At 43.1% G+C, this 24,574-nt stretch overlaps 1 protein-coding gene across 1 annotated transcript; it reads right to left on the bottom strand.

Annotated features, from left to right (window-relative positions):
- Window positions 1-20,535: 20,535 nt before the first annotated feature.
- LOC137020207 (C-type mannose receptor 2-like) lies at window positions 20,536-23,936 on the bottom strand. Its single transcript, XM_067385460.1, has 5 exons — window positions 23,839-23,936; window positions 23,616-23,654; window positions 23,158-23,523; window positions 22,191-22,535; window positions 20,536-22,056 (listed from the first exon to the last, which is right to left on the bottom strand). Exons 2-5 carry the CDS (start codon window positions 23,650-23,652, stop codon window positions 21,689-21,691), a joined length of 1,116 nt encoding a protein of 371 aa, XP_067241561.1. The 5' UTR covers window positions 23,653-23,654; window positions 23,839-23,936; the 3' UTR covers window positions 20,536-21,688.
- Between the last annotated feature and the right edge of the window lie 638 nt (window positions 23,937-24,574).

The following is a 24,574-nucleotide window of genomic DNA, read 5'->3' on the forward strand; positions in this document are numbered from 1 at the left end:
TAAATTATGAAGTTTTTCTCCTGACCACGCCTCCTTCACACTGGTTTGCGGCAAGTAATGACGCCATTTTGTCGTGGTGTGTGTGAATTCAAGGAGCTGTTGATGAGCAGTTGGAGCATTTGTTTTGGCTGTTCTACAGACATTTTTTCCTAACATTTACCTTTTTATAGTTTTTCACCAAAGGAGAAAATCACAATTTTTAAGTTACCATCATCGAGGGTCAGGGTTTGTTTTAGTTGAGCTCTTGACCCTTAACTTTTTACTATTAGATTTTGTTTGGGCAGTTTTAACTGCAATAAAACCAACCAGACAAGCAAAGTTAAAAGATGATCAGGTGTTGTTGATTATGTTTTCACATAATCATTATTTGATCTGAATCATTGAACTCATTTAGAGCCCAATCTCTGAGTTAGAGTTACATTATTGATTACAGCAGCACTGTGATTCTACAGCGGATGATCAACTTCTATAATAATTTTTTTTTTTTTTAAGTTGTCCTTATCACAAAAAATATATATATATATATTTTAGGCACATACAGACATTAAGAATCAGCCTGTGAATCTCAACGACAGTGACAAGCAACATGTTCTGATAAACAGATCAACTCTGAACATTAGAAAACAAGCTGCTAAAAAGTCACAGAAAAACAGCAAAATTTAAATAGTGAGAATAAACTAAATTACTAAGACAATTCAGCTCATATTTTATTTATGCAGCAATGCATGATGGGAGGCATGGATGAATTTTGATTGGTGGCAAGTTAACTTGCTTAGTACATTGAACTTAAATATACTATTTGTAATAACTACAAAGTAATTAATATTACAAAACATTTTAAGTTAAATGAACTTGAATTATTAAGTTCACATTACTTAATCATTACTTAATTTTTTTAGGGCAACCAGTTTCCTCAAATTTTTAAAGTAAATTCAACTTATCCGGGCTAACAGTGCAGAGTCCCTCTTCAGAAGGCAGGAATAACATTTCCCTGGTCCAACATTCAGATGGATTGGATCGGTCCTGTAGTTACGTCCTCCAGAGGTAACAAATACCTCCTTAATGTGTCATGTGCATTTACAAAGTGGGTGGAATGTCTCCCAGCCCGAAATGACACGGCATATTGCTGATTAATCATGTGTTTAGCCAGTGGGGGCTACCCCTCTCTGTAGATTCAGATCGAGGTACTCATTTTACAGCCACTGTAATGACTGAACTGTGGAAAATGTTGGGAGTTCAGACAAAACTTCACATTTAATTTCACCCTCGAGCATCAGGACAGGTTGAGAGGTTGAACCGCCATATTGTAGGGATGTTGAGGAAGTACATTTCAGCTAATGGAAAAAAAAGACTGGGATGTAAAACTATCCCTGGTCTTAATGGCAATTAGGTCCACACCTCATAACTCTACAGGTGTCACGCCTTTTGAAATGATGACAGGGCGGCAGATGACACTCCCCCTGCATCTTCTCTACCAACCCGAAGATGTCAGTGTAGCCAGTGCATATACTGCCCACCAGTATGTGGCAGACCTGAGGGCTCACCTCACGCAGACATTTGCATGGGCACAAGAGCATCTGGAGCAAAGTGCTGAGGGCAGGAAAGCATACTACGATCAAAAGGCTAGCTCTACAGAATATCAGGTGGGAGACAAGATGATGTATTTTAACTTCACAAAACCAGTGGGTGTTCCAAAAAAGTTTCTCCAAAACTGGTCTGGTCCTAATGAAATTGTAGGAAAACTATCACCAGTAGCATACCACATCAAAATCTCAAAAGGGAGATGTACAAGTGGGTCCACTTCAACCAGATTGAGCCTTACAAACCCCAGATGGGAATAAAGAGGGTAGACACCGCTCAGGAGTAACTCCGGTTAAGGTGTAAGTTCTAAGGCAGTGTAGAGAAGTCTATACTGTGTCAGGCACTGTGGCCAGTGCATCTGTGACTAGTTGTTGTGGCTAGTTATAGTGGTATTTGTTAGTTGTACTCTACTTATAAAGTATTGAAGTGACACCCCATATTTGTGCAATTTCAGAATGAATCTGCTGAGCCTAATCATAGTGATCTGCATTCTCAATGCAGTACAGCCCTTGGAAATAGTGGAATCAGGTCCTCCTACTGGCATTATACTTCAGGATGCACCTGGAATTTTAGTGACTGACTGTTACATGCACAATCAGAGAGTCGTTGTTCGGCTTGACCCTGCTGACGTGTACAAAAAGCATGTGGCTGGACGGGGAATGGTCCCCTGGCATGTCGTCCAATGGAGCAAGGACATCATAGGACATGCCCAGTTAGACACAATTCATATGCTTAAACAGCTACAAAAAGTCACCATAACACAGGAAGAATTAAGAGGAGTTAGACGCCCAAAGCGCTTCCTTGGTACACTACTGACAGCAGCATCAGCCCTAGGCTCACTCTTCTCAGTGGGTACTTCAACAGTTAACAGCATTATCATATCCACATCGAAAAAACATGTGGAAGGGTTAAAAAGAGAAAATGTATGTTCAGCAGAAGCAGCTGCAGCAGTTAGACAGAACTTTGGAGGGCACAATCTTCACTGTAAACCTACACACAGCCCTTTTGAATTATACAATCCACAGTATAGGCAAGATAGTGGATGTTATACAACATGATTATGCCCATGTACAAAAGGTTCAAGTACTAATGCAAGATTTGCTGAGAGAGGTCGGCTCTGTTGTCGACAGTTTGGCATTGAATAGGATCCATTCATACTTGGTACCGGTTGAGCTAGTGAAGAATATCTTGAATCCGGTGTTGCAGGCAACCATGCAAACACTGCAGGTACATTTAGCTTACAGCCTGGGAAGTGCTATACCAATCCATGTTAACCCAGAGGCTCAAGAAATTGGCTTCCTGTTAAACCTCCCGATAATCAACACTAAAAACATACATAGGTTGAAATCAGTGCTAAACGTAGGCTTTTGGTCTCAAGATATACACATAAAAATTGAGACACCCTCATTCATAGCTTACCAAGATGAAAATCCTGACATGTATCTGACACCTAACCTACATATGTGTACAGTGGTCAAAGACATTCACTGGCTGTGTCCCAGTAAACCTTTTGTAAGAGACCCCATTGAAGGCCTATGTGGCATTAAAAGGTTAACCATGGAAGACAAATGCAATGCTGTTGCTACATACAGAGATGATGTGACTAGCACCCGAATTGAGAGAGCAGGAAATAAGTGGTTAGTGAATACACCTGTTAGTGAAGCTATAATGACATATAAGGCATGATGCAGCTACTCCAATACACCTCCCTAATGAAACTATGCTAATTCAAATCCCAGTAGGAGCCATTCTCCACATCAAACACTTAGCTCTATACCATCTTGATGGTGATGTGCATAGTGTTGAGTTTGAAATAGCTGATGCCTTTAAAGGACACACTCTGGTAGTAGACAATTCACTCAGGAATCAAGTTTTGTTTGAGGGACCTAAATTAGCAAAGATCAGCCTCCAGTTAGGTAGCCTCCAAGCTACACCTGTGGAGCCAAAGCCTAAGAGGGTGCCATTCACTTGGGGTTGGGATATCAGTGACAGCCTATTATTTATCTTCACACTATGTGGGTGGGCTACAATGGGCCTCCTGGGGTGGACACTGTACCAGCAAATCCACAAACTGCAGGTTAGCCTGTCAGAGCAGGAAAGTGTGAGACCTAGCGGAGTTCTTGAGCTCAAATCTAACATGTGTAGATCACTCCCTGAGCTTACTCCCGTTATAACTTGCAATTCTGACTAGACAGAAATAGAGACTGCTCTATTCCCTATACCCCTCTCACTGAATAGCCTTTATAGTTCTCTTTTTGACTATCTATAGTTTCTTTTCTTAACATGTAGACTCATGTGTAACCTGTTTAGTTGTCCTGAAAGAGGATACTATTATTATACTCACTAAAGAAGTTACTTAGTTGTAACTGTTGAATTATAGTATAATGCCAATGGTCGAAGAATGAGGTGAGGTTTATGTTTTATTCCTGCTGTTCCCCTCTTAGTTCACCGCCCAGATCAACGACTTCAGGTCCTTGATCAGTCCGTGTAGGTGGGAGATGTTGTGAACAACAGTCATGATGGCATTCTAGGGGCCAGTTTACGACAGGGCCCCTCTCTAACTGCTGGTGTGTAAGAAGATGAAGAAGATGTGCCACACCGTGATTGGATCTTTGGTGAATGAACATAAACAAATGTTAAGCAACATCAGATAAGATGTTGGGACAACTACCAGACACCTCTTCCAGAACAGGAAGGGGGAACTTCTGCACCCACCAAAACCAAGGAGAGGACTTTCATTGGACGACACATTGACTAACCACCAAACTCATTCCTAAGGTTTAGGCAAGGACTGCCATAAAAATTCCTTCAGGACCTCCTGGTTGGAGCAGCAGTGACTGAAATAAAGAAAGGCCACAGAGATCTATCTAAATCCATTCATACCTATGTTTGGAGGCCTTAATTTGATCTAAACTGCATCACATCCACTCCATCTTCATGCAAAGCACAGTTTATGTTAATGGTTACTGACTGCTAAACCAACAGGTCATGGGACAGACCTGTTAACAGATAAACAGATGCATGGACGATGGTTTAACCATTTCATATCGTGTTTGGTGTCTATCTGTTCCCTATGATGCCTTTAATAATTTGAAAGAGGTTTGGTAAAGAAATAATGCATGGGTAAAATGTTAAAGACATAATTTTAACACAGTACTTTATGCTATGCAAATGAGTTCCACACTAGGGTGGGCAACACCGGGGCTGCTTCAAATAACAGTAGCCAATCACACTCCAGGATCGGCAAAGCGCCACATTTCAATCTCCTCATCATCAGAAAGGGATAAATATGTCCCCCGGGTAGACACACCCTTGTTCTGAGTTTCCAGCTCAACAGGGAAGGAGACATTAACAGACACTCCATGTCCTGAGTTTCTGACCTGACGAGGAAAGAGACTACAAGACAGTTAAGGTGAAGCTTTCGCGAGCAAATCCTTTTACATTGCTTTCAGCTGTACTCTAGCTGCAAAAAGGGCCCCAGCATTGAGGGACTTCATCTGACCCTTATGGCTCCTACAGCAGTGCAGCCCAGTCTGCAAAGGACCTCTGCATTGGCAGACATTGCTTGTACCACACAGCTCCTCAGCGACGCAGCCAGTCTGCAAAGGAACCTGCGAAGATTCATCTGACCCAGCTGCCCAGTCCATCCTAAAGGACCTTCTTGGCGCAACCGAAGTTCAGCATCCTCCAGCCCAGCGTGGCATCACTACTGGATCGCAACTTCGCGCTCTCCCACTGCACGCAACCTGCATCATCAGTGGAAGATGTCTCCACTACCGGACTGATCACCCGACTGTGTGGAATGTAAATATAAACTTACCAAAGCTCTTTTCTAGAGACCTTGGCATTAGTTTATACATGTTTATACAATTTATACAGCATATTATTCTAACCTGTTTAGATAACAGTAACTTGAGGTCAGCTTGTACAAATAATAGGGATATTATTTGTTGAATGATAAATAAGCAAGTATTTATCACCATTTTACCAGAGCCATTAGGTGGCTTCCATAAGAAGCATTCCCATACGATTCTCTTCCATCCTACATTCAGTTCAACAGCATTGCATTTATCCATTCTGTGTTCACTTCATTTATTTGTTTCTTTGATTTAATTCAGTATTCTCCTTTGATTATTATTTTACTATCTTTTAGAAGTGCATATTCATTATTTCATTATTAATCGTTATGGTATTTACTCTTGCATGTCTATTGTTAATAAATTTCATTGATTTTATAATAACTGTGTCTTCCTTGTGTTGATGACCAAAGACTCTACTAGTTGACCGGGCTCTCACAAATCCTTCAGATAAATCAGTTGACCGACTTCCTCCATTTTATATTAATTCTGAATTATTGAACAGCTCTTTTGGAGTGCTCTTAAATTGTTAAGATAATATTCTTAACTGGTTGCCCGTGTTACAAAAAGGAAGGGGTCATCTGATACACTCATAACCACACCTTAAGTGACATGTGATCACTACGTCACCGGTGAATGGAGTAAAAATCACTACACCTATTAGTCTAGTATCCATCCCAGTAAATTATTACTCAGTTTAAATGGTTCTAATAGCCTACTTATTAAGATGTGAGGTTGGATTGTGTTAAAAGCAGAGGATGAGTCCCCTTCGCCTCCAAATGTTTCAGAAGTAAATTTATCAGGGTGATCTGTGGGCAATCTGCAATAAACACTCAGCTGTCCTTAATATCTCAGATTTCACAAATCTTTCAAGAATCTTCATTAAAACAGATGTAAGAGCCACTGGACTAAAATCATTTAGCATCCTAGGGCAACTAAATTTCGGAACAGGGACATTGATTGTATCTTTCCATACCTTTGGTACATGCTGTACCCTCAGAGACATGTTAAAAATGTAGTGAAATACAGGACTCAAAATAGCACAGAACTTGACCCCCGCCCACAAATGTTATCGGGCCTAAAGCTCTTATTCATTCTAACTGAAGAAAATGCCCTCCCTTTGATCTACAAAAATGCTGGCTATCATCAAGCTTGTAACGAAAGTCCTGTATGTCCTTACTAAAATCAATTATATCAAAACGATTATAAAAATCCAAAATAGCAAATTCCAAATCTGAATTATACTCGTGCAGAACAACCTGGTTATTATGCTTTGAACTACCATACCCTAATATAGTGGTTCCCAAACTGGGGTACGTGACGTGACAGCAGGGGTTACGCGAACAAAATGCTGAGTAGTTAATTTTATTCAACCTTAAAATAATATTAAAATAGACATTTAATCAAATCTCATCATTTGCAGTCAAAAATGACTGTATCCACACAAGCAGCATGCATTGCGTGCCGAATCTGCTGCCTTAAATCGCGCTAAATTACTGTCATTCTTGACAGTGCACCTTTGTAAAGGATTTAGCACTTACTCGCATGAAGAACAAATATAGACACAGATAATGGATTAATTTCGATTTGAGGCTCAAACTTTCTCCGATACAAAAACATACCTTGTGTGAGTTCTTGTATTTAATGATGATAACGAGCAAGAATGCAATCGTTCCCAAAAATCCACATGACTGCAAACGTGACATTATTATACAACAGGTCAAAAAATAAAACATACATTTTAAACAGTACTGTCAGTATTTACTCTATTTTGCAATGAAATAATAGTTCCCTTTCGATACTTCACTCGTACTGCGTATGGGGAAAGGTCTCCCTTTTTCCCCGCTGCTGAAGCCTTTTTCAATAACGCAGTGTAACTGCACCGTCATTGGTTCACTCATAGACAAGTTGTTGAACCAATGGCGGCGCGGCATAGCTGCGCGGCCTATGGCGACAAAGCGCGCGAATATTCCCGCCGAAATGGGCGGGGTATAGGGCTATATAAGCAGGCGTTTCGCCATAGGATTTCAGTGTTTTCTCCTTCAGCGACGACATCTACTTCTCTTCGCTGATCTCCGCCTGAAGCCGAAGAAGCTCGCCGCCTTCTGCTCTCGCCGCCGTCTGAAGAGGCTCCCGCAGCGGACTCGCCTGGACTCGCCGGTGGAAGAAAGCGCCGGCGCCCTCGCGGACTGCAGCTTCTAGCGCCGTCGCCGAGCCGCCGCCTCCCGCTTCCCGCTTCCGGCCGCTTCCTGTGCGTCCCCTGCCGCCATCCGGCGCGCCGCCTGAGAGCTTCATCCGCGGCTTAAACGCCGCTCTAAAAGAGCGATTTCCAGCGGTTTTCACCGCTTTAAGAGCTTCCGCGGCCCTCGCCGCTCTAAAAGAGCCACCCAATTGCCGTTTTCACGGCAGCGGCGTCTCACGATGCCCCGCCACTCATGTGGTACTTGCAGGGCCCCCTGCACGACGACGATGGACACAGCGAGTGTGTCGCTTGCCTGGGCAAGCCCCACGCAGACGGCGCGCTCGCTGGAGACTCATGCCCGCACTGCGAGTGTATGAGTCTCGCTTCCCTGCGCTCGCGGGTCGCCTTCTTCACTGAGGGCGATCTCGCCGCTCGCGCCCTCCCGTCTCCTTCCTCCCGCGGTCCGGCGAGGAAAAGACAGCGGGGTAGAGCGACTCAGCGCCAGGAGTTGAGCGAGCTCACGCCGGCCCAGCCCCCGCGTGCCTCGCCCTCTCCTCCCAGGGAACTCTCTCCAGTTCTGTTCTCTCGCCCTGAGCAGCGTCCCTCCGCAGAAGCGAGTGACCTCGTCTCATTCGGGGGAACAGACGACGAACAAGACGACTCCATGTCTCTTGCGGCTTCCGAAGCGGAAGGATGGGCTGGCGAGCCGGAAGACCCCGCTCCACCGCCTCCCTTGGAACCCATCGAGCATGGCCAGGGCATGGATGCCGAGCTCTTCCGCATCCTGTCTAGAGCCGTTGAAGAGCTGGACCTCGAGTGGGCCCCTCCAGAGGAGCCGTCTCGCAGCCGCCTGGACGAATGGTTTCTGCCAGGCCGCCGCCAAGCACCTCGCCAGCGTTCAGCGCCCTTCTTTCCTGAGGTCCACGAAGAGCTGACGAAGTCGTGGCGCGCTCCTTACTCTGCCCACCTCCACACTACGCACCGCTCCGCCCTCACCGCCGTCGACGGCGCCGAGGAGAAGGGATACGAGCGCTTGCCACCCCTAGATGAAGCGGTGGCTGCTCACCTCTGTCCTCCCGCGGCTGTGGGTTGGAAGACGAAGAGGGCCCTTCCTTCCAAGCCCTGTCGGACCACCTCTACTCTGGCTGGACGGGCTTACACCTCGGCGGGCCAAGCTGCCTCTGCGCTCCACACCATGGCCATATTTCAAGCATTCCAGGCCAAACTCCTCCGCTCTCTGGATGAGTCTGGAATCGACGCGCCAGCCTTCAAAGATCTCCGCAGCGCCACGGATCTTGCCCTGCGAGCTACGAAGGCTACGGCCCAGGCCATCGGTCGTTCCATGGCCAGCCTGGTCGTGTTGGAGCGCCACCTGTGGCTCAACCTAACGGAGATCAAAGACCTAGACAAGACGGCCTTCTTAGACGCCCCGGTCTCGCCTTCTGGTCTCTTCGGGCCTGCAGTGGATGGCTTCACTGAGCGCTTTACTGCCGCGCAGAAATCGTCTCAGGCTATGAGGCATTTCTTGCCTAAGCGCTCCAGCTCCGCTTCTGCGTCTAGCCGCCCCAGGACTGCGCCGGCTCAGCAGAACAAACCAGCCCCACCTGCAACACAGGCAGCGCCGCCCCAGGAGCATCGCCAGCGCTCGCGCCCTGCGAAGCGCCCTCCCTTCCCGAGGCGCCAGGGACCCCGGCCCAGGATTGTGCTGGACCCGGTGCCTCCGAAGTCGTCCTGATTCGTCGGACAGGAAGAGGATGGGGGACCGTCCCGTTACGACCGGACCACCCCAAAAGCTCCCACGGGTAATTTCCCCTCCGCCTCGTTTATTTCCGGGCGTGGGAAACATACTTCAAGTGACAGCTGGGCCCACACCTGTTGCGCCCACTCCAAACGCCGTTTTCACGGCGGAAAAATTTTTACCTCATCACAAAAAGAGCAAATTTCCTCTTCCACCCCTCGCGGTGTACGACCCTCTCAACGGCGGTCTGTCACCCAACATTATTCAACCCCTAGCCACTCGGGCCGAGGCCTGGCAGGCCATCCCCGATGTGTCAGAATGGGTCATGGGGATCGTAAACCAGGGCTACTCGCTCCAGTTTGCACGACGGCCCACCCGCTTCGCCGGGGTGCTTCAAACATCGGTCAATCCGGACGACGCTCATGTCCTCCGGGCCGAAGTCATGTCGTTGCTGGAAAAAGGAGCTGTGGAAATGGTTCCTCCGTCAGAGAGCGAGACAGGCTTTTACAGCCGCTACTTTCTGGTCCCCAAAAAGGATGGCGGTCTCAGACCCATCCTAGACCTCAGGCTTTTGAATCACCCCCTCACGAGACGGAAGTTCAAAATGCTGACGCTGAAGCAGATCCTCGCGCACATTTGCCCCGAGGTCTGGTTGTGCTCGCGGGACCTGATGGATGCGTATTTTCACTTCCTGATAGCGCCCCGTCACAGACGATTCTTGAGATTCGCATACGAAGGGGTGGCATACCAATATACGGTCCTGCCCTTCGGGCTGTCTCTGGCTCCCCGCACTTTCACCAAGTGCATGGACGCGGCGCTTTCCCCTCTGAGACAGATGGGAATCCGGGTTCTGAATTATCTCGACGACTGGCTCATCTTAGCCCGTTCGCGAGACGAGCTGGAACGCCACAGATCCGTGCTCCTCAGCCATCTACAATGCCTGGGTCTCAGGGTCAACTTAGCCAAGAGCTCGCTATGCCCCACTCAACGAATCTCGTTTCTGGGAGCAGTTTTCGACTCGGTCCGTATGACGGCAGTAGTCTCGCCAGAGCGCGCCCTGGCAATTCAGCAGCTCACGGCATCTGTCACGAACAAAGCCTATCTCCCTCTGAAGTTTTTCCAGAGGCTGCTAGGGCTGATGGCTTCCGCCTCCCCGGTGCTGCAGCTAGGCCTTCTTCGGATGCGGCCTCTTCAGTACTGGTTGAAGTTCCGGGTTCCTCCCAGCGCATGGCGGCACGGCCGCCTATGTCTCAAGGTCAATCGGGCCTGTCTTCTAGCCCTGAAACCTTGGATGGATCCAGTATGGTTCCAACGCGGAGTCCCTTTACAGGCGGTCTCACGGAGGACGGTGCTCTCAACAGACGCCTCCAACTTGGGCTGGGGCGCTGTGTGCGAGGGCAGACCGGCCTTCGGCTCGTGGAGCCACGAGGAAAGCCATTTACACATCAACTGTCTAGAGATGCTAGCAGTGATGAAAGCCCTTCAGTTCTTTCAGGCTTACTTGACGGGACGTCATGTTCTAGTTCGGTCAGACAGTATGACGGTGGTGTCATACCTGAACCACCAAGGCGGTCTTTCGTCCAGCCGCTTATGCGCTCTGGCGAAACGTCTGCTGGAATGGGCTCTTCCGAGGCTTCAGTCGCTCAGAGCGACTCATGTTCCTGGCAGGAACAATCTGGGTGCGGACATGTTGTCACGGAGCAACATCCCCTCCGACGAGTGGATGCTCTACCCCCAAGTGGTCCTCACGATCTGGGAGTTCTTCGGGAAGGCAGAGGTAGACCTCTTCGCCTCAGAAGACAACTCTCATTGCCCAACATTTTTCTCGAAGGAAGTAGATGCTCTGGCCCACACATGGCCCAGCACGCTCCTTTATGCTTTCCCTCCGATCGCACTGATCCCCCAGGTCATCAGGCGTATCAGAGAAGACCAGCACAGAGTCCTTCTGGTGGCCCCGCTCTGGAGGAACCAGGTTTGGTCCTCAGAGCTATTCAGGCTCTCTCTAAGAGCCCCGTGGCCGATTCCCCTGAGACGGGACCTCCTCTCTCAGGCAAACAGAACAATCTGGCACCCACAGCCGCAGCTCTGGGCTCTGCACCTCTGGTCCCTCGATGGGAGCCGACTAGCCTCCCCGAGGACGTCCTAAATACCATTTCTCAGGCTAGAGCCCCATCTACGAGGCGCCTCTACGACCAGAAGTGGTCAGTCTTTGTTGATTGGTGTTCAACACGCAACATAGACCCTGTGGAGAGTGACGTATCTTCCATACTGTCTTTCCTCCAAGAACGCTTGGAAATGGGGCGCTCCCCTTCCACGCTTAAGGTTTACGTAGCAGCCATTGCAGCGTTCCACGCTCCTATTGCTGGCCAATCGGTGGGACGAAACGGGCTCGTGATCCGTTTTTTGAGAGGTGCTAGGCGTTTGAATCCTCCTCGCCCTCTCACTATTCCCTCCTGGGACCTCTCGTTGGTCCTCAGGGCCTTGAAAGGAGCCCCATTTGAACCAATGGGTTCAGCCGACCTCAGGCCCCTAACGCTAAAAACCGCTCTGCTACTAGCACTAGCATCGGTAAAGCGTGTTGGCGATTTGCAGGCCCTCTCCGTGAACCGTGCGTGCCTCGAATTCGGGCCTGGTGACTCTAAGGTCGTTCTGAAACCTAGGCATGGCTACGTCCCTAAAGTGCTCTCAACTCCGTTTAGAGCTCAGGTCATCTCGCTCTCTGCTCTTCCTCCCTCGGCGGACGAACCAGAGCTGCAGCTACTCTGCCCAGTCAGGGCATTGAGGACCTACATAGACCGATCACAGTCTTTCAGACAGTCAGATCAGCTCTTTGTTTGTTTTGGCGGCCGCACCAAAGGGTCTCCGGTCTCGAAACAACGCATTTCCCGTTGGATAGTGGATGCTATTAACCTGTGCTACTCCTCACTGGGCACTAATTGCCCCATAGGAGTCAGGGCCCACTCCACTAGAGGAATGGCTTCCTCGTGGGCTTGGTCCAACGGAGTTTCCATCCAAGACATCTGTGAGGCGGCCGGCTGGTCTTCGCCGTCCACCTTTGTCAGGTTCTATCACCTCGATGTCCCGACCTTACAAGCTCGGGTCCTGTCGGTGTGATTAGCGGCTTCCAACAGGTCCCGCTTCACGCCACCATAGGAAGTATCTTCCTTCAGTGTAACCATGGGTTCGGTTAGGCTTTGCCTCCGCTTGTCCTTTTTGCCCCCCTCTGGGTGGCCAAATGCAAGCTATATCGTTCCCAGCCGTGGCACGGCGTGGTTGAATTCGTTCCCCATACGCAGTACGAGTGAAGTATCGAAAGGGAACGTACTCGGTTACTAACGTAACCTCGGTTCCCTGAGATACGGAACGAGTACTGCGTCACTTGCCGTGCCACGAGGCTGCGGCTCAGGGTCGTCGCTTCAGTCGATTGACACTGAAATCCTATGGCGAAACGCCTGCTTATATAGCCCTATACCCCGCCCATTTCGGCGGGAATATTCGCGCGCTTTGTCGCCATAGGCCGCGCAGCTATGCCGCGCCGCCATTGGTTCAACAACTTGTCTATGAGTGAACCAATGACGGTGCAGTTACACTGCGTTATTGAAAAAGGCTTCAGCAGCGGGGAAAAAGGGAGACCTTTCCCCATACGCAGTACTCGTTCCGTATCTCAGGGAACCGAGGTTACGTTAGTAACCGAGTACGTTCTAACGAAAACCACAGCAGAACTACAACACACGTCTGTGTTTCGCGAACAATTCTGCGGCTTTGAACGAATCGTGAGTCAATGATTCAATGATTAATTCACAGCCACTTGCTTCGTTACTGAATGAATGACTCGATGACTCACTCATAAAAACAGTGACTTGCTGCCACCTACTGGCGGTTTTAGTTTAATATTTAAAAGTTTGACTTAGTTTTACCATCATTGCATATTTCTCTATTGAACATTTTTTATTTAAAACATTATAATATAAATAAAGTTATTCATAAAGGTAAAAAAACAACAACAACAACAACAAAAAAAAAAACACTGGAAAATCAATTTAGGAGGCAAATATTGTCCCTTAATGGTAAAGGTGTGACTGCAGTCGAAGTGGAAGAGAGGGGGTACACGGAAAGATGTTAATCCCTTCAGGGGGTACTTCAAGATAAAAAGTTTGGGAACCACTGATCTAATATATTTTTCATACTGGACCTGGCTGAACCCAGGTTATTAGCAGCCGTTTCACTCTCTAATCTCACTTTATAATTCTTTTTTGGCCTTTATAATTTCTGCTTTCAGCTCCCTGGTGGCTGTTTGTTTATACAGATCACTAGAATCACTAGAATTATGTTCTGTGCTAGATTTCAGTCTTATATGTAGGCAATAAAAACACACCATTGTGATCGGCCTAGCCCAGTGAAGGTAATGATTTGTAGGCATCCCTCACTGATCCATAACACAAATCTAGTGTATTATTCCATCTTGGGCAGGTGACATATTGATAATAATGTGTCAGTGCTTTTTTCAGCGACACATGATTAAAATCACCCAATATAAAACTTGGTGCTTCAGGTGAAATTGACTGTAGTTTTTGTGCCACCTCAAAAATTGTGTTGGTAGCAGAAACAGCATCTGTTTGGGTGGATATACACTACAGTCATAAAGATTTGTGGGAACTCTTGAGGCAAGTGATACTGCTAACACACTGAGGAAGAGGATAGTAATCAAAGAGAATGTCAGCTTTAACACACATACTTTGGATCAGAGTTTGCAGTGAACTCCAAGGTCAGACAAAAGCACAGATTCATACAGTCCAATAACAAAGTAGACCTTGGTTGGACTAATGAGTATCGGTTATTTTTTTCCAAAGACATACCCACAGCTGCTGTGGTCTACAATAGTGTTGTTTTTGGCGGCCTGTTTTAATTTTAGTTTTAGTCTAGTCTTTGTATCAAGCTGTCATTTTAGTTATTAGTTTTAGTCACGTTTATACTCTTTTTAGTCTAGTCAAGTTTCAGTCGACTAAAAGTCAGAGCATTTTAGTCTTTAGTCAGAATTATCCATGACTATTTTCGTCTAGTTTTATTCGACGAAAACTGATGACATTTAGTCTAATTATAGTCAATGAAAATTGTATTTTAGTCTCTTTTTAGTAATGCAATTCTATTTAACCCAGTCAATATAGTATAAGTACCTAGTAGTATAGACGAAACCAAAATGTTCTTTTAGCCAAACCCATTTCAAACAAGGTTGTCTTATTATATTGTTACCTTATAGAGAATACCTTATAATGCCTTGAGATATCTCTTAACCGTTTAAGACCTGATGGCTTTTTTAGAGTTTTTTTTTTTTCTTTTTTTTCTGAGTGACAAACACAAAAGTAAAGTCTCATAACTCCAAAACTGTAGCAAGGAGAGTCAAAATGTAGGTATCATTTGATAGAACACTTTATTAATGTTTTAGAAAATATAAATTATATTACATTTGGACATTTTCATGCTGAAAAACTGCTGGTAAGACATATATATATATATAAGACATATACCTGCTGGTAAGACATATATATATATATATATATAATTTTTCATTTTTTTTTTAATTTGATGGAATAACTCAGGAATGCAATAAGATTGGATAAAAATTAGGGCTGGGCGATATATCGAATGCTTTTGTCACGCGCATTTCGTCAGTAAAGCCGGTTCCCTGATTGCCGCTAAATCACCATCACCTGCTTTCAAATGAAGCGGCATTTAATAGACAGAGCCGTAGTTCACTGATAAGCCACACAATATCGCGTTCAATATCGATATGAATCGCCGTCGATATTGAACGCGATATTGCGTGGCTTATCAGTGATCCACGTCATCAAATTCGGTCTGGACTCGATCCATTGTGGAGTAATTATGCTCGGCTCCCAGAAGGCCGAGCCAATCAAATTGCCAGGGCGGGCTTTAATCGATGATGGACAGGCTATCTGCGGTTACGTGACCACCCACGTCATCAAAGAGCGCTTGGGGAGTTTGATTGACAAGCGATCTAACCAATCAGAATGCCGCATCCGCCATTTTGTCCAACAAAGCAGTCAGGAGTTAGAAGATTAACATCGGTGGAGTTAAACTTGAAAAATTGTGCATATTGACGTCTTTCCGCGTTTGAAACAACATTGATTCTCATGTTCATTCATGTTTATTTGATGCTATAAATGGACTCGTGTGGCGTGATAGCACCACGGCTTGTCGGACAAAGCAACAGTAACTAAGGGGGGCGAGTCTTTGCAAAAGGTCAATTAGTTTACAACAATGATGGCTGTTGAAGAACGGAGATGTGTAGATTCCGCCATCGTGTCCGTTATAGAAGATCGACAGCGCATTAATTTTAAAAGAGGAACAGAGGACCGCGATCAAGGCATTTGTCGATGGGAAAGATGTCTTTGCCGTCCTTCCTACAGGATTCGGCAAAAGTTTGATTAATCAGCTGGCCCCAATGGTCGCTAAGAAGAGTTCTGTTGACAACTATGCGTCGCTCAACATACGTCACTTACTCTGTAGCTCTGATTGGTTGTAGGTCTATCCAATTGAGGTCTTTCCTGGATCGGTTGAAATACGCCCCCATAATCAAAGCCCAATGGAGCAGTATCAGACTCATATTCTGACTAGAATTGAGTATGACCACGTCAGGCTACTCCTACATGTGAGATAGCATAAAGTATAGTTTATTAAATTGTTATTAATTTTTTCACAGCTAGATGGCGCCCACGGGCGATAAACTCCAGTTTAGAGGCACTTCTCAGGACTCGTTAGGGGTTTTTCGAAATGATTAGATGCACTGAAAAGCTGAGTTTCTAAGCTTTAAGACGATAGCTATTTTGTGTTATTCCATGTTGGAAAACGAATATGGATGGTCCATGGAACATTGGATACACACTGCATCCCGGAAAGATGAGAGACATGTTTTTAGCCCAGTATGTTAAATCATTCCATGAGTAATATCTTGTGATCAACGCAATATATTATGTTGATTTTGTTTTCATTTTAATCGTAAGAATCTGCTTTGAATAATGATGTGCTTTTTCTATGATTTGTGCATTTTTCATGAAGTTATGAGCACGTGAAATCTACATATTTACCTACATATCTGTCCCTTTCTCTATGTCAGAGGAAGTGACGTTGCCTGCGTCTGCGCAGGGCGACCTGATGCAGCTCCTGAAGTGAGACACAGGAAACAGAAATAATAATAATGCGACTAGACGAGACAAAATAACATTATAACAATTAATCTTGTCTCGTTTAAAAACAAAAATGAAGAGACATTTTAGCATAGTTTTTATTTTGTAAACCACATTTAGTCTCGTTTTTATTCGCCAACAATATTGCATTATACATTTAATTATAGTCATCGTCACATGACCAGCATTTACGTTACGTCTCGTCTCGTTTTCGTCACGTGATAAAGGTTCGTTGATGACAATATTTAGTCATAATTTTAGTTGATGAAAGCAACACTAGTCTACAACAACATGGCCATTTGGTTCCTTTATAAACAACCCCCGATACCTCTGAAGTACTCTGAGAGACACAATTAGCAGTCCTTATTGCATTTTGTATTATTGTATTGCACAATTTGCAGTTGTGTTCATGTGCTTCACTGCCACACGCTAGATAGGACTGGAGCAACTGGTGCCTTTTTGCCAAAGTTTTACAAAGATGCACAAAATTATACAGTTTCCTTGCACAGTTCATAAAATATGAATGTTCACTTTCAAACCTGAGGGTCCACAAGCGAACCAGAGGTCTAAACCGCATGATTTTTTTTCCCAAACCAGAAGCGCAAACCACGCCCAAAATCACGCGTCCAAACCGTAGTATAAGGTCTGCGTAGTGCAACATTTTGCTTTCAAACTTTCAGCAGGAAACACTGTCCTTCTTACAGAGACATTCTTGTGGTAAAAACTTGAGGTAGCCAATCTCATTATGAATAATTTTGGGAGCACAGATCAGCCCAACCATTTGCTTCAGTTTAAGGCACCTTATATTGGGTTTTTACTTCCTACATAAGAGCTCAAGAGACATCACTTCTGTGCAGCAGAACCACAGTCGTCAGCCATCTTCTTTAACTGCATTGTGAGACTTCCTGAATGCCTGACTTGTGCAGTGGCTCTATTCAGCTCATTGTAGGCAAAGTGCTTTTTAACTGTAACCAAATGTTTAATGTAAACTGCCAAATCATTAGCCACAATACATTCAAATAAATTATGGCCTAAATTTAAGTGGACTAAAAAAAAAACTGAATTGAATTTGATGCCATCAGTAGATGTGCACAATTTCTGTTTGTTCTTTTTAGGCCAAGATTTAAAGGTTGTTGGCACAATTAGACAGTACCGACAGAAATGCTTGTTGGTAATGACATTTTCAAAAAAGCCACCTATACAATGAGACCAAAGAATATCCCCACATTAGGCTATAAGCCCTGCTCTAAGAATAGTGTCATCTACAGACTGAAATCCTCTGAATATTTCAGATCAGCAATAAGGCTGGAAAAGACCTTCTCCTGACCAAACTGTTTAAAGTCCTCATTGTTATGACACAAACGGTAAGTAGTCTTTATTGATAAACCAGTGAGCAGATATGGTAAGCAGAGTAAAGAAGATGAGCAATGGTAAAGTCTGGTGATATTTACGGTCCTTTTGTGATTGCAGATGGTGGAGACTTGGAACTGGATGGAGCTGGAGAACGTAGGAGACGTAGGACCACTCACACACAGACGAGGAACACACTGGGAGATCAGATAGCACAGGAGACAGGTAAGCAGGTAAGGAGCGAGGGAGTCCCTGAGGTAAGCATACGGGTAAGTATAGCTTAACGAGACCAGACAGTGAGTGAACACAAGAACAACAAATTCTTCTTCAGAACACAAATTAAGATATTTTAGTTGAAATCAGATGGCTCCATGAGGCTACTTTAAAGGGTCCCTCGATTGAAAAATTGAATATATCTCGGCATAGTTGAATAACAAGAGTTCAGTACATGGAAAAGACATACAGTGAGTCTCAAACTCCATGCTTTCTCCTTCTTATATAAATCTCATTTGTTTAAAATACCTCTGAAGAACAGGCGAATCTCAACATAACACCGACTTTAACGTAACTAGGGTGACCAGACGTCCCGAAAAATTCGGGACAGTCCCAAAATCTAAACTGTTGTCCCGAATCCCGAATCTGGACCTAATTGTCCCGAAAATTATACTAAAGCAAAATCTTGAGTAGTTATTGTCTGATAAACATTAAAAACTGTCTGTGGAGGTTGAGTCGTCCTACAACCAGCCCCCGCCGGCTGCTCATTGGCTGCAGCATCTTTTTTCTAAGTTCTAAAAAAATACCGTAAGCGGCTAGCCGCAAATTTAGATATGCATGCCGTTTTTGTTTTAAGCCTTGATGAAGAGAGCGCAAGTAGCTGCAGCCGCGAGGAGGACAGTGATGCACGCGTAAAGGAGTGATTGATTGTTTGCGGCACTGCGTACAAAAAATACTTCATTACACAATTATTTAGTTATTTTGGTTTAAGCTTATTAGCATTAAGCTATACAGAAAGGTCGGATTTATGCACTGTAACTTACAACAGTCAATGTTTTTGTTTTTTGTTTCACAATGACATTTGAGTTCATGATTTTAATGTTGTTTTTTTTGTGGCAGACTAAAGACTAATGACAGACTGTTGATCTTTGAATAAAAACCAAAATGTTTGGTTCAGGTTTGAAATTCATTATCTTTTATTATAGGCTACGCAGTCTAATATCATAGAAGCCCCCTATCTCGTCACCCCCGACCACAGACATGATCCATGATAACATGATATTTTTAGTGATATTTGTAAATTGTCTTTCTAAATGTTTTGTTAGCATGTTGCTAATGTACTGTTAAATGTGGTTAAAGTTACCATCGTTTCTTACTGTATTCACGGAGACAAGAGCCGTCACTATTTTCATTTTTAAACACTTGCAGTCTGTATAATTCATAAACACAACTTCATTCTTTATAAATCTCTCCAACAGTGTGTAATGTTAGCTTTAGCCACGGAGCACTATCAAACTCATTCAGAATCAAATGTAAACAATATAACAGTATACAATACTCACATAATCCGACGCATACATGCCACATGCATGACGAACACTGTGTAAAGATCCATTTGAGGGTTATATTAGCTGTGTGAACTTTGTTTATGCACTGTTTAAGGCAAGCGCGATCTCTGTGGGCGTGGAGCAGGAGAATTAAAGGGCCAGTAGCCCTGAATCGGCTCATTTATAATGATGCCCCAAAATAGGCAGTTAAAAAAATGAATAAAAAAAAATCTATGGGGTATTTTGAGCTGAAACTTCACAGACACATTTAGGGGACACCCTTAAACTTAAATTACATCTTTTTAAAAAAAAGTTCTAGGGCACCTTTAATATTATAAAGTAACAAGGCGATGGCCGATTTCAAAACACTGCTTCAGAGCGTTATGAATCTTTTGAGTCGATTCAGTGATTCGGATCGCGTATCAAACGGCCAAACTGCTGAAATCACATAACTATGGCGCTCCGAATGGCTGATTTGATTCATAACGCTCCAAAGCTTCAAGAAGCAGTGTTTTGAAATCGGCAATCACTAGATATTGTTAAAAAGTCATTATTTTGTTGTTTTTTTGGTGCACAAAAAAATATTCTCATCGCTTTATAATATTAATATTCAACCACTGTACTCACATGAACTGATTTAAATTTGTTTTTAGTACCTTTATGGATCTTGAGAGAGGAAATGTCATTGCTGGCTATGCAGGCCTCATTGAGCCATTGGATTTCATTAACAATAACTTAATTTGGGTTCTGAAGATGAACGAAGGTCTTACGGGTGTGGAACGGCATGAGAATGAGTGATTAATGACCATATTTTCATGTTTGGGTGAACTAACCCTTTAAGTAAACAATGTCAAGATATTACACATTTCTGACCAATAGAGGGCAGACAAATCATTACAGAAGGAAACAACCAGTCAAACTACATACAATAACAATCTTGCAATAAAAACAGACTCTATCACCAAACATTTTCGAGAGGCTAAAACAGGTGAAACAGTCGGAGATCTATCTCATGATTTCTCTTTAAACATGATTTTATGCGTCAAAAAGTATGATGAAATGACTGATGATCCATTTCATGTTTTTGTAACTCTAATTTTGCATTTTTTAACTCTCAATTTTAATTCTCTCAAACTAATGGCCTGGACACAGAGAGAAGGATCAAACATTTCTTCTGCAACACTAGTATTTTCTAAGGGTATTTCTAAAACACCCAGCTCGATAAGACCTTTCAGGACGTTACACAAATTTCTTTTAAACTTTTATCCTTAGAGGGTATTTTTGTTTTATAAGAATCTGCAATAACTGACAACAATAACTATGTGACAAAAGCAGTTCTTCAGATGAAAATTCCCGAAAAACATCCACCACAGGAGCCATTTTGATGCACTTTATTCACACTCAAATTCGAATTCACGTAATTGACAAACACTAACTTTTAACCCGAATTGTTTGTTTGTGCATGCTAAACGATCAAATCGCTCTCACTAAAAATATCATTTTATCCGACTAAACAAAATACTCTAAATGCGGCCACTATACAAAATCATGATCTACCGATTCGAATTGGACTTTTAAATTTCAAAAATAATTGTAACTAAAAGCGATCCAACAATTTATATATATTTTTTTTTTTACCCTATTAAATATTAGTTTTAACTAGTCTTCAGTGGTGTTAGGGGCTCGAGGCAACTTTAAACGCTGAAATCATGAACACCTGTGCACCGATCCCATTGACAAGATCAGCCGCACTCCAAATAATCTCTAAAATAAAAAAGCTAAATAATAAAGTGGCAGGTCAAAACCTACATAAAAATAAATAAAATAAAAATAGGGTAAATACTCACATGGTACTTCCAATCACTATTATGAAATGGCCACATACCATTTCTCCGACATAAAACATTTAAAAATTATATAAACTTAATAGTTTAAGACCCTTATAATGCATTATATATACATGCTTCACAGAAAGTGTTACAGAATTATTTTTTTACTATAATTTTGAAATGTAAATGTAGCTTAAAGCCACAGATGATTTTAATTTCATGGGGTCTTTAAAACATATATAGTGCATATTAAAGCATGTTATATTGGTATTAAAAAGACTCATACTCTTCAGATACAGAAATTATCATTGTACTTTCATATAAGCATATTATCTGATGAAAACAGTAAAAAAAAAAAAAAGAAGAAGATTTGCCAGTTATGAAAGAACAGCACAAACAAATCCTTCACTCTTCATTTCTGCTGCAGATGAAGTTGAGTCTGTCAGTCTCAGGACGGCTGATCCAGCGCTGATCTCCTCCAGACTGAACTGCTCCAGATCTCACTGTACGCTCACAATCTTCCTCTCCTGTGCTGTTCCCTGGAGCCCAGTTCTGATAGCACACGGTCTGTCCGCTCACCCAGAACCAGAGGCCCACGGTGCAGGAGTGACGCAAACCCAACCACACCGCCTCAGTAGACGCCCGATGAACCACATTCATCACACGACGCTGCATCTGTTCTGAATGAACCGAGACCAGATCCATATGATTCTGTCTGCAGTATCTCAGAGCTTCAGACCATGTCAGATTCTGGTCGATTACGATCAGTTTATCTGGACACAAAACAAACCGCAAGCAGAAACTAGAGAGAGACTGATCAAAAACAACATGCAGAACAAACACTGTGGAGGAATTTGTCATGTCAGACATGTAGCGTGAACTTTAAGATTTGTGAGGATCTGCTCACCTTCATGACACACAAAAGAATACTGGTTGTTGCAAGAGATGTCTATCCAGTGTCGCTGAGTGTTCGGTTGGATTGCTGTACAGTTTTCATTTCCTCCAACATTATTAGGTTCACCAGACCTCCAGTATCTGAATGAGGAGTCACTCTGATCTGACCACTGCCACGAGTCTCTGAACAGACCGATCCAGACATCACCAGGTATGTGACTATCATTGATGAACGTCTGAAGCTGTTGATTCTCATTCTGGTTCCTCACACTGACCAGATCAATGTGATTCTGTCTGCAGTGACTCTGAGCGTCTTTCCAATTCATCGTCTGATTGACAAAGATGAGTCCTGTGTTTGCTTTAAGAAAAACAGATGGAAACAGATTCATGAATCAGTATGTTCATTATTCTTACACTGCTTTGTGGTTTGGGTGTGAATAAGGGCAGCGGTGGAAACATCAGAAACACTTTTCATTCAAAGACTGTTTCTACAGCTGATGATATATTAAATAATCACAATATATTCATGGTTTTGCTGATTTAATATTTGTGAATTTTCTTGCAACTTTATATTTATGTTGAAAAGGCTTTTTTTTTTTTTTACAATCTCCAAACAAAATGACTTTTGCATATTTTTTTAATACGGGTAATAAATGAACACAATAAAACTACATTTTTATTGTTTATATTTATATGTTTTTCAAATCAATGAAAAACATTAAGAGAATAATTAAACTTTGTTCTCTATGCTCTATATAATGGCAGATTCCCACAGTCATCAACAACAAAAGATCAATGTGTTGAATATCGGTTTATTTTCTATACAGAAGTTGAATGTGAACAAATATCCAGAGTCTCATCTATATTTATGACTACATTAAAAAGTAGCAGCATTTAGTATTGCATTAAAAGTTTGTACAGTATACGGTGTAACTTTTTATAAATGAATGTTTATTGTCATTGTAGGGAACTGAACTCACCATTGTTAGATGAACTGCAGATGAAAGTCAGGCTTTCACTACATGACCCATCATGCCATTGTCTATTTCTCATTATAGCACAATCTCTGCCATCAGGTTGTCCAGGAGCCCAGTTCAGATAGAGCGCAGGTTCACCTGAAGACCACTGCCATTTATCAACACCTGTCTTCTGCAGCCCAATCCAGACATACACTTCAACATTCACACTCTTGTTCAGCTCGTTCATGTTGTTCATGTCGTTCATGTTGTCAACGGTGGCCAGATCTGTGTAATTCTCTCTGCAGTATCTCTGAGCTTCAGTCCAGGTCTTCCTCACGTTTATAAAGTGATACTGACGCTGAACACATTCAGATACGGAGCAGAGAGCTGTGAAAGAGAGAGTTTGATTTAATGCTTTTCATAACAGATTCAAACCTGATGAAACTATAAACCATCAATAAAACAACAAACACACTCACCAATGAGAAGAAGAATGAAATATAGAGTTTGCTCCATTTCTGAGGAAGAAACACATTGAAAAACAAAATTAATCAAATATTCCTGGATTAATTTTGGAGCAAAATACGACAGTTTCAGTTAGTATGTTAACAGCAGCATGAATGCAACATACTTAATCATTCAGACAATATTAACATCTCAAAGTCTAGTTGTGGTTGAAGAATGAACATGAGTTGTTCTTACTTTCATGTGTTTCCGTCTTGAATCTGATGTTTCTGTCTGCAGCTTTGAACTACATGATTATTATATCTGCTCTCATCCCTCATTCAGCAAATCACATCATGTCTGTCACTCTAAAGTTAATTTTCATATTTTACTTCCTTTTTTGTATATTTTTCCATTTCTCTTTTTCTTTATTTGCATACTGACGTCTGTGTTGCAGTTGTCGTCATTGTTTTTTGCATATACGGTGCTCAGCGTAAATGAGTGCACCCCCTTTGAAAGGTAACATTTTAATATCTCAATGAACACAAAAACAATTTCCAAAATGTTGACAAGACTAAATTTTATACAGGGAGTGCAGAATTATAGAAATGTTGATTTTCTGATCATATTTTTTTTCCAAGCACATTTTACCAATTCCAATCCACATCAATCTTAATATCTACTATTAATATTGTTTTTAATCATTTATAAGTGATATATAATTGTTCATGAAGGCTGGAAATGAAGAATGCCCTATATTCAGGTGTGCAGAATTATTAGGCAGGTTTTCTTTTACAGATAAAATGAGCCAAAAAGGAGATTTAACTCAGACTGAAAAGTCAAAAATTATTAAATACTCATGAGAAGGACGCAATACTAATGTAATACTAGAAATTGCAAAGTTAAAGCATGACCATTGGACAGTGAAATGCTCATTGGGTCAGCGGGGTCATACAAAAACAGCTGGAGAAGAAAAGACACGTTAACTGCAAAA

This window comes from Chanodichthys erythropterus, chromosome 5, assembly GCF_024489055.1.
Source record: "Chanodichthys erythropterus isolate Z2021 chromosome 5, ASM2448905v1, whole genome shotgun sequence".
Lineage (NCBI taxonomy): Eukaryota > Metazoa > Chordata > Actinopteri > Cypriniformes > Xenocyprididae > Chanodichthys > Chanodichthys erythropterus.